We start from the raw sequence: 15524 nt of genomic DNA, 5'->3' as shown, positions 1-15524 counted from the left end.
GTTTCTTTTTCAAATTTTAAAAGAGGTTACTATTCTATTTAAGTAGCCTTTGTGATTCAGGAGTCATTCTTAAACAACTGGAACAAAATCAAACTTAGGTTATTATAAGGTGATTATTAGTTAAAAAATTAAAATTAATATGCAAATTTCATTTTAATTATTCATATACGGTGAGCCAAATTCAAAACCTACATTAATTCAAAAACGTTCAGAAATTAAATTAAAAAAAGTATTTTTAACTGAAAGTAAGGAGCGACATTAAAACCTAAAACGAACAGAAATTATCCCGTATATCAAAGGGTATATCCCCTCTTCAACGCCCCGCTCTTTACGCTAAAGTTTTGTATTGTTTTATAAAGCAGAGTTGTGAGAAAGAGTCAAACTTTAGCGTAAAGAGCGGGGTGTTGAGGAGAGGACAGCCCCTTTCATATACGGAATAATATTTGTTCGTTTTATGTTTTAATGTCGCCCCTTTCAGTTAAAAAAAACCTGTTTTTTAATTTAGTTTCAAAGTAAAACCTGTTTCTCTGAAGATCAATCCTAATGAAATATGCCTAACTATAATTAACATATTATACTTCAAAAACAAATTTCGGCTATATATTTGCATATTAAGAGGGGTAAGGGTAAAGTATAGCGGGTCTGCATACCTATTGTGTCAGGTATAGGCCTAACTGTTTTGCATATTATGAAGTAAGAATTGTTTTCCAACTTTACACTGTCCAAATACTTTACCCTCCCCATCCCCCTTAATGTGCAAATATATAACCCAAATTATGGATTTTCTATCTATTCTATCACTTCTCTTTGTCTTGTCTTACGCTAAGCTGAAAGAAATTAACGAAAAAACCGGTTCTACAATGCGTCAATGGATGAACAACTTGAGTGGTCGGGCTATAACAGACAAGTACCCATTTTCTAAATGTCCAGCATACTATCTCCCTCATTTACGTGTTTAATGCATTGCCCGTCGTACTCAGCGATGTCGTGCGGAATCTTTTTTTTATCCAAAATAGCATCTTTCTAAAAATAAACTACAGATACGACGTACGATTGAGTAGCTGAATCAGATTTCTCGCCAGCTTGCGCAACGACACTTACTGTGGGTAAACCGCCTCTCTTCTGTTAGGTTATTCAGACAAATAGGTATAGTTCCTGAACAAATTCTCTTAAATATTTTATTTGCGCTGTGGGGTTTTTGGCAACAACGTAAGTTGAGTGTATTGGCCATAGCTATGTGGAGATTTTCTATTTTACAATCCCCACAACATAGATTCAGGGGAGACGAACCACCTCAATTTATTAAGTTGGACAATAATACAAGCCTCTGTGATGGGGGGTTTCTCCTGGGGATTAATGGATCAAAGTACAAATTATAAGGGTTGACATATAAATTTTGAGAAGAATTGTTTAAATTTTACCCTTAAAAGGCTTCTACCTCATAGTTTATACCTTTAAGTTTAATCATTTTGTATTTTAGGCTAATTTTCTTCCTCAATAGCAATTTCATTTGGTTTATTTGTGCAACATCGACTATTATGGGAGTTATAAGTGGTTATCTGGTAGCAAGTCTGGGGGTGCTACCATTTCACCTAACCCTCACAAGCACTAAACGTCATTTCGTCGACAAGAAAAATCCCCCAGAACCACTAACCGTCAGGACGTCGACAGTCATAACATCGACACGTCAGTTTCATCAACAGTCTCAATCGCTACCCGTCAGAACGTCGGCAGTCATAATATCGACACGTCAGGACATCAACAAAAAATTTATAAGTTTATATAATAGTAATAAGTATATAATAGTTTAGAAACAAATTTTGGCTATATATTTGCACGTCAGGGGGGGGGGGGTGGGGTTAAACATAGCTTATATTAAATACGTCTAACCTAACCTAGGTACCTATTTCCTCCTAAACCCCAAAAAACTAAAGTTTTAAAATTTTATATGTTAAGACGGATTTTGTTGATGTTATGACTGTCGACGTTCTGATGGGTAGCGATTGTGACTGTTGATGTCCTGACGCCTTCCCGCTAGTCTGTGTGTGGTGTAACCAGGGTAGTCTCCACAGATTTATCTCTAAAGATTTTTTTTGAGTCTGTTTGTCCATTTGCTGGTCAGTCGATTGTTTTTATTATGCCCGATGTTAAGCTTCGCAAATTACTTTTATCAATTCGATGGTATTAAATATGCTATTTGGAAATTTTTATAAGAGTTTAGAAATCGATCGTTTCTTTCTAGAAAATCAGCGTTTCAAAGAAGTTAGATTTTTGTATTGTTTTTCTTTGTGTGCGATCCAAAGAACTCCATGATTTCAAGTTTTCAAGAAACTATTTTGGGGGAAGGATCTATTGATTTCGCTTTCCTTATTGAGGGAAAAATTAGAATAGAAAACATATGTGTAGTTGGCACATGTAATAATCTTGTTTGTTTACTATATTCTTTTTAATGTTTTCTTTTATAACAATTTTTGCTTCGATACCACTTGGAAGTGATTAATTTTGTACTTTTTTAGGACGAAATGTATTTTATATCATTTTTTAGTGAAAAGATTCTGCGAACCTCGATCAGAGAGAAGAACATGGCTAGTTTGGTTTTATGATACGTCTAAACAGGGCCTTGGTGCCATGGTCATTCATTTTGCAAATATATTCTTGGCAAGCACATTCAATGGGGATCCTTGCACATGGTATTGTTTCTTCTTTTTAAGCTCTCTTCAACGCAAAAATGCTTATCTTACCGCAGTTTTGTATATATTCATTTGTTTCCTAAATTTGTGTTCTGTTTAATTTTTTCGATTCTTGTTCCAAGCACAAATGTCGATGCATCGAGTACAAAACGTAAAGCGTTTGGTAGCCATTTCCTAAGTGTTTTGTCACAGAATGTTGTCATAAGTTGTAAAAAATGCTATTATTCTTCTTCCGTTCTCCTTTCCCTCTTGTTCTCTTTCCCTATGCTTCATAATTCTTTTATATATAACTAGGCAGGGAACTTAGCTCATCTATTTTTCTTTAAAAAAAGAAGATAAAAGTGGTTATTTGCTAGATCACAATCAATACTCTTGTGATTATAGATTAACTGAGAATACCTTTTGATTCTCAGTTCTTTTTTCTTTGGTTAATTAATTCCAATCTCTGTTTGCTCCATTTTAATTTCTATTTGTATTACAATATATGTGGATATTCTGTTGGTTTTGTCTATGGCTTCTTTATACTAGGAAATCCTATAAAGATGCATCCTTATAAGTACTATTTTCTGCATCACTTTAGAGATCAATACTTTCCATTTTCGAATATTAAATCTTTTAACTATTCCTTTAATTAATCCTTTATTTCTTTTGAGTTAATTCCTATTTTGTTTTTACTGTACATAAATCGTAATATAAAAAAGTGGGCCCTCTCACACTAGTTCTTATATATCGTCACTTGGGCATCAAAAGGATGTATTTCAATAATTGTAAATTTTCAGAAGAGCAAAGAAATTAATCTACAACTTTTTATCCCCCTCCCTCCGATAACTGTAAAACAAATAAGGATCGGTATGTAAAATCAATACATCCATCCGTTTTTGTTTTACGGTTATCGAAGGGGAAATAAAAAAGATATGAGGTTTTTTCTCTGCTCTGCTGAAAATTTACAATTATGGAGGTACGTCCTTTTGATACCCGACTGACGATAAACTCTGTCCTGTCACTGATTACTGTCATTTCAATGGAAGGCTGCAGGAGCAATACCCTTCAACACATCTAGACATTAATTGGAGTTTCAGCAAAAATACTGAGTCAAAGAGTCGTATAGTAAATAATATTAGATTTGTTCAAGAAAGTTAAGGTCAATTTCATTCATCCTTATGAGTATGAGAAAGCCCTCCTTTAGACACTTAATTCAAGATTGTAACACACTGATAAGAACGGGACTTGAATGTAGCTCAATACAGCTAGTAAAAGGACTAATCCAGTACTATTAAAGATGTTATGTCCAGAAATAGAGCCATTTTCCTGGCATTCACTCAATCCAGCAGAGTACAGTTCTAGAAACAGCTTCTTTTATGGAAGCCGACGTTTTAGCTGGATGAAGCATGCTCTCAAAACTTAGAAATTGTTGAAGGAACGTAGGGATCACTTTAGGGAACTTATGGCCATATTTAGTTCTTTCCTTCTCTTGAAAGAGTCAAGTATTTTTTAGGCCAAAGCAAATGAGGGTTGCAGGCTACTATGCCTCTCGTATGATTTTTTCTTTCCATGATAATTCAATCTTAAAGCGAGCAGAAATTATTATTAGTGAACAAATAAAACCCAAAACGAAAACAAATTAAAATAAACTATAACATAAAATGTAAGATGATAGATTCCGATATAGATGAATAGATTAATCCTGAATCGTGTAGAAATTCAAATGAATCATCCAGTCAAGCTTAAAACGAACAGAAATGACTACATTTTTCGTTTTGAAATTGAATCACCATTATAACCTAGATACTTGAGAAGAATAATGAAGTTTACATGGACGATTTAATATGTATAGATTCTTATTTCCGAAGGCTTCTGCAACTTTGCATATACTAACGTTATAAAACAGAAAACCTTTATGCTGTAGGCTATTATATTTTTGGTTAAGCCTAAACGACGTTTTTGTCTGTAGAAGACAAAAACGTTAGTCCTACTCCCCTTTGTGGTAGTTTTTGTTTGTTGTAAGTTTGAATTGATAATTGATTGTTGGGTTTAGCTTTCATTATTTATTGATAATGATTTGCGTTCCTTTTACACTTGAATTACTTTTCTATTTTGTTTCCGCTCGTCTTAGGTTTAGTTTCGTTCCCACTTTCCTTCGAAATTTTTTTTGTAAAATTTTATTTTGAATTGGTTCATAATTTCCTGGTATATTGTAATGACGCTCTTTTGAATGAATTGATTCATCAATACCTTGTTGTATATTGCACTGATGCTTCTTTGACAACCAGGCATATTTACTCTGGTTTAGTCTAGCATCCCCCTCAGCATGTCCTGAAAGTTTCAACTTGATAAACTTAGCCACTCCTTAGATATCATAGACAAGCTCTTTTTGACAACTTTGCAAATACTTAGTATTTTTTTATTATAGATCAATATACCTTGAAAGTCCTTGCTATTAGCCACAGTCACAAGTTGTCGCAGTTGCTATTAGCCGCAGTGACAAGTAGTCGCAGTTGCTACTAGCCACAGTGACAAGTAGTCGCAGTTGCAACTAGTAGTGCTCACAGTCTTACTACTAGTATTATGAGTTGTAGTATTAGTAGTAATAGAAGAATAAGTAGTATTAGTAGCAGCAGAAGTACTAGTGTCAGCTCTAGTAATATGCACATAGCGTCTTTTGGCTAATGCAAAATCAACAACCCTGGAAGTTTTAACTGAATAAACTTAGCCGTTCCTTAGATATCGCTTATGCGCCCTTTTGACAACTTTGGATTAACATAGTGTCTTCTATTTTACTTTAATCAATTTAAAAAACTGCCCAAATAAGAAGTTTTTCAAAGAAAAGTAAAAGCCATATTAAACTTAAAATCAGCAGAAATAAATTCCTAGAATAATTCAAACTCGGAACAACCAGAAATTACTATTAAAGAATAAATGAAACACACAACGGACAAACCTTCCACCGCGCTTGGGGAAAAGTCTTTAAGTTATAAAAATTGTCAATTGTTTACATATAGGATTTGTTATTGGGAAGCCTTCGTAAATTTTCCGGGGGGGGAACCTTTCAGGAGAACTTTTACACTGCGGGAATTTATAATAAATTCCTATATGAAATTGTTTTTATTTGTCTTGCTTTATCTTTGCCGACTTAATTTTACGTGTGGAGATGTCAAGGATAATTGACTGGGGTAAATTATCACCGGGATTCAATTGTCTAGAGGATCTTTCCATGGGGGTGGAGAATTTTTCCCGCGGAGTTGGAGCCGTATTTCTGGGCATTATTTAAAATAAGGGTCACAAATTAAATAAAAACCGAGTCTTTTCCACTGAAAGTAAGAAGCAACATTAAAATAAAAAACGAACAAAAATCATCACGTATATGAGGGTTTGTCCCCTCCTCAACACATCGCTCTTTACGCTAAAAGTTGAATTTTACCCGAATTCTTTAATAACGACTCTGGAAACACACGGGTCAAATATTAGAACAATAAGAAGCTTTTTTAAAAGTACTAAAAAACTTTAGCGTGAAAAGTGAGGTTTTGAGGAGTGGGCAATCTCCTTATATACGTAGTAAATAAATAAAAAATACAATTTTTCTATTAAATAAAAAAAACAAGTTTTTTCTACTTAAAAGTTGGGAGCAACATTCAAACTTTAAACGAATGGATATAATTATGTATATATGGGGGTGTCTCCCTCCTTAACTCCTTGCTCTTTAAGCTTAAGTTGGAATTTTATCCCAATTCTTAGATAATGACTCCCGAAACAAAAGGGTTGTTATTTTACAACAATAAGAAGCTTTTTTAAAAGTACTAAATAACTTCAGTGTGAAGAGCGAGGTGTTAAGGAGGGGTCAACCCCTCATATACGTGATTTCGTATGTGAGGGGGTTGTCCCATTCTCAATACCTCGCTCCTGACGCTAAAGTTTTTTGGTTTTTTAAAAAAGCTTCTTATCAAGTAAGAAGCGACGCGGCTCAATAGTAACCGAAACTAGAAAAAAAAACTTTAATATCAATAGATATATCGAACGAATCGGCTTCTTATGCTGATCCCAAATATATAAGATTTATTAATTTTACTGTTGCCCATCAAAAGCTACGAGCTTGAGAAAATTTATCTGATTTTCATAAAAGGGGAGAAATGTTCCTCAAGTCAAAGAATCTTAATGAAAATCATTCTGTCAGATTCAGCTTATCAGAGAACCCTACTGTAGGGGTTTCAAGCTCCTCTCTATAAAAATGTGAATCTTGTACTTTTTACTAGGGGAAAGATGACGGATGCGTGTTTATTTTTTTTTTTTTTTTTGCTTCCAGGGTTGATTGCATCGAACCAATGGTCCTAGGAAATCGGAGAGGGTTCATTTGAATGGAAATTAAAAGATCTGGTGCCCTTTTTAAGTAACCACAAAGATTGCAGGGCAACTATTCCCCCTCCCACGTCCCTTTTTCTCCAAGATCGTCAGATCAAAATTTTGAGATTGCGATTTTGTTGAATATAGTTGAAAGGTTTAATAACTATATCTTTGGAGAAACCATAAGCCCCCACAGCCCCTGGGGAAATGTATCTAAGTTATAAAATTTGCCCATTGTTTACGTATAGTATTTGTTATTGGGAAGTGTGCATACATTTTTTTGTGTGTGTGGGGTTAAAGTTTCTGATTTTGGGGTTTTCCGTGGGAAAGGAAGTTTCTGGGGGGGGGGGGGTTTCGGGAGAATGTTTAGAGGGGGGAGTTTTCCAGAATTCCTACACGAAATTCTTTTTATTTGTGTCACTTTCTCTTTGCCGATTGAATCTTACGTGTGGATATGCTAAGGGTAATTGTCCGGGGTAAATTTACACCGGTATTGAATTGTCTAGAAGATCTTTCCGTGGAGGGTAGTGTGTTTTTCCGTGGAAGTGGAGGTGGATTTCCGGACTTTATTTAAAAAAGATCAGAAATTAAATGAAAAACAAGTTTTTCTCAACTGAATACGCACCAATATCTGTTCGTTTAAAGTTTTAATGTTGCTTCTTACTTTCAGTCGACAAAAATTGCTTTTTATTTAATTTTTTTTACTATGTATATTAGGGGGCTACCCACTCCTCAGCTCCTCGCTCTTCGCGCTAAAGTTTTTTAGTACTTTTGTAAAAGCTTCTTATTGTTCTAACATAACGACCCGTGTGTTTCAGGAGTCGTTATTAAAGAATCGAGAAAAAATTCAAGCTTAAGCTTAAAGAGTGAGGTGTTGAGGAGGGGGTAACCCCCCTCCTCCCAAATACACACACATATACGTATTAATTTCTATTCGTTTTAAGTTTTAATGTTGTTCCTTGCTTTCAGTTGAAAAAATGTGTTTTTTTTTAAATTTACTTTCTGATTGTTTAAAAAAAATCCCAAAAATGAGGCTCCAACCTCATGGAAAAGTCCCTCTCGCCCACGGAAAGATCCTTTAGGCAATAAGCCGATTTTGAGGAAAAAGGGACGTGGGAGGAGGGCTCGTTGCACTCTAATCTTTTCGGCCACCGAAGAAGTTAACTAGGACGTCTAATTTCCGTTCGAATGAGCTCTCTCCTGCTGTTTTAGAACCATTGGTTTGATGCTTTCACCCCTGGGAAATAAAAATTAACGCGCATCCCTGATCTTTCTTCCGGCCAAATATTCAAATTGTAGATATCTTTATTTCTATATCTTTGTAGATAGGAGCTTGAAACCTCTACAGTAGGGTTTTCTGATTCTCTGAATCTGAAGGTGTGATTTTATACTTTGAGGAGATGTTTTTCCCCTTTTTTGAAAGTCAGGTAAATTTTCTCAGGTTCTTAGATTTTAATAGGTAACACTAAATTAATGAATCGTATATATTTAGAGTCAGCATAGCAAGCCAATTCCTTTGATATACCTATTCAAAGCAAAATTCCGGTTTTAGAGTTCTGGTTACTATTAAGCCGCGTTGCTCTTTACTTATAAGTTGTTGCCATAAACTGTTTGATGAAAAATCTCTCAAACCGTTTGAAATTGACTTATAGCTATATGTCGAGTTTACTGAAAAATCTAACTCTGTAGATTTAAGGCACTTAGCAAAATCCCTTACAGTGTTTACTTCAAAAACCTGTATATTTTCACTATGACAGGAAGTCTGTGAAAGTGCCAACCCTACCCTGCAAATAGTTTTCAGGGTATGTATATTTAATATTTTGAGGTCTACCTCGCTTCTGACTTTCAACTGGCTGCCAATTAGATTTTGACTTTAGGGATTCGATTGTCGTGCAATCCTAAGTATGTGGCCTAGTTACCTCCATGTCCGAGCTCTAACACTGCCGGTAATTGCAGGTTTGTTTTTGTGTCTTCAGTTTTATTTGAGACCTTTCCTGACCAAGGGATATTCATAAGTTTTCAGAAGCATGTGATTTAAGAAATACGAATCTTTTTTTTCTGGTTCAGGTTCAAAGTCCTGACAGTATAAGAAGGGTCAATCGACTGTTGATGTTCAGCCATTTTGGATATAAATCAAAAATGTTTTGAAGGAAAACCTGTTACCGCCTTTGTAAATATATATGCATCACTCTTTTTAAGGAGTTGAATAAACCCTTTTATATATTCTTGCCTTCGGAATTTATATCAGTGCTCATAGGTTCGTGTAAAGTCCGATGGCCAGACTAGTAGTCTCATTTGTGTTCGTCATGGAGTAAACTCTGTTTCGAGTCCTGCCATTTTTAACAGTGCTGTGGGGGTCACTACAAGGCATAATCCCCCTTGGCTTATTGAGCCCTACATAGATGGCAGTCACCTTTCTTACGCCGACAACATTTTCCTATGTTTGACGACCTTCAGGCACTACAGACTATTGTGAATGCTATTTAACCTGGTTTAAAAGAAATTGGACTTCCATTTGCCCCCTCAAAAACTGAATTCGTCATTTGTGGTTCCCAACACTTTCCAAAAATAATTATTAAAGTTCGCCCTGCCGAATTCTCTGCCTCCGCTTCACTTAAGTACCTTGGTCGTCCGTTTGGTGGTTCTATTAAAGCCACAAAAATGTTTATTACAAATGCTCTGAAGGAAAAAGTGAGAAAATCTTACGGTTTGCTGACTAGAATCAAGGGACAATTCGATAAAAGAACGTTGGGTATGCTTTATAATTAATTCTTGGTGGGCCATGTATATTTTCTTACACCAATTTGGTAGGTTTTCTCTGCTACTGAACGCATTCAAATCAGCTCTGTCTTGTTTTTATTGTGTAAATATTTACTTCAGGACTTGCCCATTTGGACTTGAAATAGTTGTATTTCTAGGCGGTACGCTGTTTTTGAAATTTGAAAAGATGGATTTCCGTAATTTCCTAAAACTAATTTCCGTAAACCGTCTGACAAAATAGTTGACTTTCGTTTGAGTTGTATTAAGCCAAGTTAGAATAATTTTTCATTGTGTATCTTTAAAGCGTGAGCATTTTGAGTATTAGTATGTTAATGTGTGTATTAGGTCAGTTATGGTATGTTTTCTATTATGAGTAATATTATGAGTGTTCTTGTCTTGTTTTCTTATTTACTTCTTGCGCATTTTTCTATATAGAGGGTACAAATAAATTGTTATATGTTTCTGTCAACTTGACACTTTTTTTAGCTAATGAAATATTATATGATGAATTGCAGTTTAATATTCTTTTGTATCCTTCAGTAAACATTATTGTTGAGTATTTTCGTTTTTGTAAATTATAACGTATTACCCAGAATATTCAGATGTTGAATTTTAATTTGGCTTTTGTATTATTATTAAAATTCAGCCAAATATATACTTATTATAGGTATTATAGGTATATATATATATTATATATTATAGGTATTATAGTTTTTACATAATACTTATTATAGGTATCTGGTTAGCTTCCTGTTAGACTCTTCTGTTGGTCTTCTTGTAATTTATGCTGGAATTCGACTAACAATCTATCTTGCAGAAAGGAACAAATGGGAACACTTATTATTTGGCGAGTATGGTAAGTAAATAATCTAGATAGTGAAAAAAATTAAAAACCTTTGAAGGGCCTTAATTCTTCGCTAAAATTATTAGAATAAAATTAATAATACGACTTAAAAAGGTATTGCCAACACTGAATAGCCGTGTTCAAACGAACTATGAAAGAAAAGAAAATTTGTAATATTTATATATTATTATTTATAATAAGTATTATAATATATATATATAAAATATTACATTATATTTTATATTATATATTATATTATATTATTTTTATAATTGTAAAATTTAGTCAAGTGACATAAAGCGCATGTCGTACAAAAAACCAGCCTATCATTTCAAAGCAGTTATTTTTTAATAAACTGGATGGTCTGGATGAACCCCCTCCCCCAAAAAAAAGAAGATAAAAGCACAGTAAACTGAAAATGGAAGTTAAACAACAACAGAGACTGTGCAGATAGTATGATTTCCGACCTCTATTTACATCCTTAACAAAAATTATGCTGCCATCTAACACAAATGCGAATAACTAGAGATCAATTAATCAAGTTTATTGTGCTACTCTCTTTGGTCAGAACAGCTTCGGTCAGATTTAACAGATTTAATCCTTCAAGTTTTTAAACTTGAGCTTCAATTCTTATTGGCCTTTGGTCTCTTGTCTCTTGAGAAGCTGGTCCTTTGATGGAGCAACCTCTTAAAATGAAGGAGGGTGGTTGAAGCTTAGCCGACTGACGCCATAGCGTTGAAGCACCTAATTGAAATTTAATAAGATTGCCCATATAGTGTGCCAACGCTAAATGGAAGAAAAATTGTCTAGAAAGAACAAAATGTTGGCTATCAAAAAATTTCAAGCATTCAAAGAACAGGGGCTTCATAAACTATTGAACTATTTGTGATGGTAATTTTAACTATTAGGGCTAATAAATTCCTTTATTTATTTCCTTTAAGTTATCTATCCTGTGACAACTTTGCACCTTGATGATAATAAGAAGTTGTTGTTTTTTCATGAAAAAGACATTGCAAAGCATATTTCCTGTAAATTAAAATCCATGGCGTAAGTTGTCACTTCTTTCTGTTATTAATATTATTATTCTTGAAGTTGCACTGGAGAGCTTTCAGACAGTACAAGATTCTTGATAACTTGAGGACAACTGTAAGAAATTCGTTCGTTTTATTTAAAGTGTGAAATTGCCGCTCTGCTTACAAAAACTAGACTAGGAACGCGTGCCTGCTTGACATCTCGATTTGAGTAATAGATTTGCACAAAGCTTGTTGTACTAGGCCTAAGGGGGACCCCTCCGAGAAGTATAAATATCCTTTAAATCTTTTTTTACGACTTCTTCCCTTCCCATTGGGGGGCAATCTTATTTTCTTTCTGTCCTAGATGAATGGCCGAAAAGGATAATCTGATGAAGTCTATCGTCTATCGTCCACCATCTATCGTCCACCATAGTTATCGTCCACCATCAGCAAAACGTGTCATAGCCATCTCAATTTTCTCTGATTCTAACCCTAGAAAGCGAAATAGAACTATATTTTTCGCATTGAAGTACTGTCAGTCAGACGGGTACCTAAAATAATCCATAGACAGATGTTTTCTGTGTTAGCTAGACGTTTTCCTCTGGAAAACATCTAGCAAATCCTCCTCAGTCCTCTGAAGCGCTGAAACTATTTTCTGACCACTTTTATCCGTGGAGCTTCTAATATTCTAATCTTGGTTTATAGACTTGTCTTTCTATTTTTAAAACACCCTGTTTAGTAATTATTTGTTAAACATCAGTAAAACATCCATGCCGTGGCTATTCTACTTCTAATATCTTCACTGCATCTGCCATATTTACTAATAATACTGCATAAGTAAGTAAAGCTATCTATTTGTTCGATCTTCTCATTACCCATTACCCAACCTTCATTTATTCATAATCTCAGGAACTTGGTCTCATTAACAATAATTTTCAACCCTAATTTTTGCACCTGAATTCTCAAAATCTATAAAACATTATTTATTTTGCTAACATTTCCATCTAGGCCGCTCAAATCTTCAGCATAACCTAAGTGTAAGAGAATTTTATTTCCCATTTGCTTCAATGCTCTCCCATAGCCTTTGCTGTGTTCCATCCATTGGATAAAGTCGATCAAATGATCCATATAAACGAGGGTAGAACGCAATCATGTTCAACTTCTGATAATGACCTAAAATAAAACCAGCTTCTAACCTCAGTTCCTACCTTTTGCGCCGCAATGCTATCAAAAACAGTTCGTGGTAACGAACTGTAAGTAAGGAGCGACTTCGCTCAATAATAACCGAAACTCTAAAAAACGATATTTTGATACCAGTAGATACATCGAACGAATCGGATTTTCATGATGATTTCAAATATATAAGTTTCATCAAGTCTAGTCTCGCCCATCAAAAGTTACGAGCCAGAAAAAATTTGCCTTATTTTCGAAAAAAGGGGAAACACCCCCTAAATGTGACAGAATCTTAATGAAAATCAAACCATCAGATTCAGTGTAGTAGGAAACCATACTGTAGATATTTCAAGCTCCTATCTACAAAAATGTTGATTTTTGTATTTTTTGCCAGAAGAAATATCACGGATGAGCGTTTATTTGTTTGTTTGTTTTTTTCCTTGGGGTGATCGTATTGATCCAGTAGTCCTAGAATATCGTGAGAGGGCTCATTGGAACGAAAATTAAAAGTTTGAATGCCCTTTTTAAGTGACCAAAAAAATTGGAGGGCAACTTGGCCCCCTCCTACGCTCATTTTTTCCCAAAGTCACCCAATCAAAATTTTGAGATAGCCATTTTGTTCCACATAGTCGAAAATGTTATAAACATGACTTTGAGGATGACTCAGTCCCCCAAAGTTCCCGGGGGAAGGGCTGCAGGTTATGAACTTTGCCCATTGTTTACATATAGTATTGGTTTTTGGGAAGTATATAGATGTTTTCAGGAGGGATTTTTTTCTAGGGGGGGGGGGGATTGGAGGAGGGAGTTACGTGGGAGGATCTTTCCATGGAGGATGTTTCCTTGGGGGGAAGGGACATTTCTATGAAGGGGGCACCGGATTTCCCAGTATTATTTAGAAAACGATCAGAATTTAAATACAAAAAACAAGTCTTTTCAACTGAAAGTAAGGAGCAACATTAAAACTTAAAACGAACAGAAATTATTATTTGTATAAGGGGGTTCCTCACCTAGTCCATACCTTACTCTTTACGCTACAGTTTTTTTTAGTACTTCCAAAGGAGATATCTAGTATACTCAAACAGCTTTTATCATTCAGAGATTTGTGATTCGAACAAAATTTGAACTTTAGCGTAAAGGGCGAGTTATTGGTATTGACTAGGGGTTGAACCCCATCCTATACTTAATAGTTTCTGTTCGTTTTAAGTTATAATGTTGCTGCTTACTTTCAGTTGGAAAAATTGTTTTTTTTTATTTAATTCTCGTATATAGCGCTAATCGCTTTCAATCAATCAGTCATTTAAATATACTAAAGAAAAAAAAAACAAAAAAAACGAAAACAATTACAAACATAAAAATGTTACTTGGCCCAAGAAGCTTGGCTTGTAGTGGCATACCGTATATAGTGGTATTTATTCGGTATACGGGACAAGGGGGGTCGCTAAAGCTTCTCTATTGACTGAATTGAACGCCTGTTCATAATCTGTACGACTGGGGCGAAGTAGACCTGATGGCTGAGTCACTTCTTGATTATTAAGCAAAGAGTGTAAATCTGAAAATTATCATCGTCCTAAGTAGTTTCCTTCCTATACAAATCATGCGAATGCCTCTAGATCTAGAATTAACACATTCACTCTTCCTTACCACCCTGATTTTCTTATCAAAGAATTATCACACTCACCTTTCTCATTCAGGGTTTAATTGAAGTTTTCCTAAAATTGCTAGGTGTTTTCTTCTTTCAAAAAGCATATTTCAAAAAGAACTTCCAGAAGAATTACACAAAAACATTAAAACAAAAATGAGTGATAATACTGATAAAGTGATACCAGAAGTCTCCACTGAAACAGTTCCTACTGTTGTCGGTGCAGCAGTGCTTATTGTAACCAGCCCTCCTTTCGGGTCAGCGTTGACTACACCTGTGCAATCCGTTTCAGGGACCCCGGTGATCTCTGAAGGTGAGGAAGACCCTGATGCTGACGTAGAGGAAGAGAGCGAGAAACTTGCCGCGAGGGAAAAGAAAAAGGCCCTTAGAGATGAGAAGAGGAAGTTAGAGATGAGGGAGAGAGAGAAGAAGGCAATAGCTGATTTTGAGAGGGAAGCGATTTGTGCCCAGGAGGACGAATTCAAAAAGAGATTTGATGACATCATGAAAGAGGTCCTCTCAGTGCTGTTTATTTTCCAAAGGGACCCACAGTATCAAGAGTAAAAGATATACCTGCTGACAAAATGACTAAGTATATTGATTGCTTCTCTGTTGCTGAGGTAGGTGGAGTTCCTCATATTATGGACAACATTATAACCCTCAAGATTTAAACACTCCTTAATAACTGGGGTGCAGATACAGATACCAAAGGATCTGTACTAGTTGCTGCCTTAATTGCTGCGGCCAGATTTGAGTGTCTTGGATTACCTGTCGATGGTGATGCTAATGTTGTTATAACCTATACCTACAAGACGAAGGACCAGAAAGATGTAGTCTTAAAGGAAGATCAACTTGATAAAATAGGAAAAGATCCAAGAGAGCAATGGTTTAAAGTGACCGTTAATTCTTTAAAGAGAGCTAGGACTTGGATGATCGAGTTGTCAGCATGCCACCAGATTAAGGCTTTGAAATCTAGTAATATTGAAAATTACTTTAGATCTCTCTATGACACTCCTTGTAGTGCTGGTACTATGTTGAATATAGCCAAAGTCATAGCCCCTAGATTTGAC

At 35.1% G+C, this 15524-nt stretch overlaps 1 protein-coding gene across 2 annotated transcripts in view; it reads left to right on the top strand.

The window, feature by feature from the left end:
• Positions 1-15524, top strand: part of LOC148955992 (store-operated calcium entry regulator STIMATE-like) — a 68688-nt gene that overhangs the window by 17240 nt on the left and 35924 nt on the right. The window contains exons 2-4 of one of the 2 annotated variants that reach the window (XM_089093476.1): positions 2546-2690; positions 10520-10641; positions 14747-15524. The exon at positions 14747-15524 is cut by the window's right edge and continues 13 nt beyond it. In XM_089093476.1, the coding sequence (XP_088949602.1) occupies positions 2546-2690; positions 10520-10641; positions 14747-15018 (539 nt within the window). In that variant the 3' untranslated portion in view covers positions 15019-15524. The remainder of the gene's footprint in view (positions 1-2545; positions 2691-10519; positions 10642-14746) is intronic. The other variant, XM_089093466.1, reaches the window with a different exon arrangement.

This window comes from Artemia sp. Qi Xiang Cuo, chromosome 1, assembly GCF_049724085.1.
Source record: "Artemia sp. Qi Xiang Cuo chromosome 1, ASM4972408v1, whole genome shotgun sequence".
NCBI classification, from domain to species: Eukaryota; Metazoa; Arthropoda; class Branchiopoda; order Anostraca; family Artemiidae; genus Artemia; species Artemia sp. Qi Xiang Cuo.
This window is presented reverse-complemented; position numbering and strand designations above follow the sequence as displayed.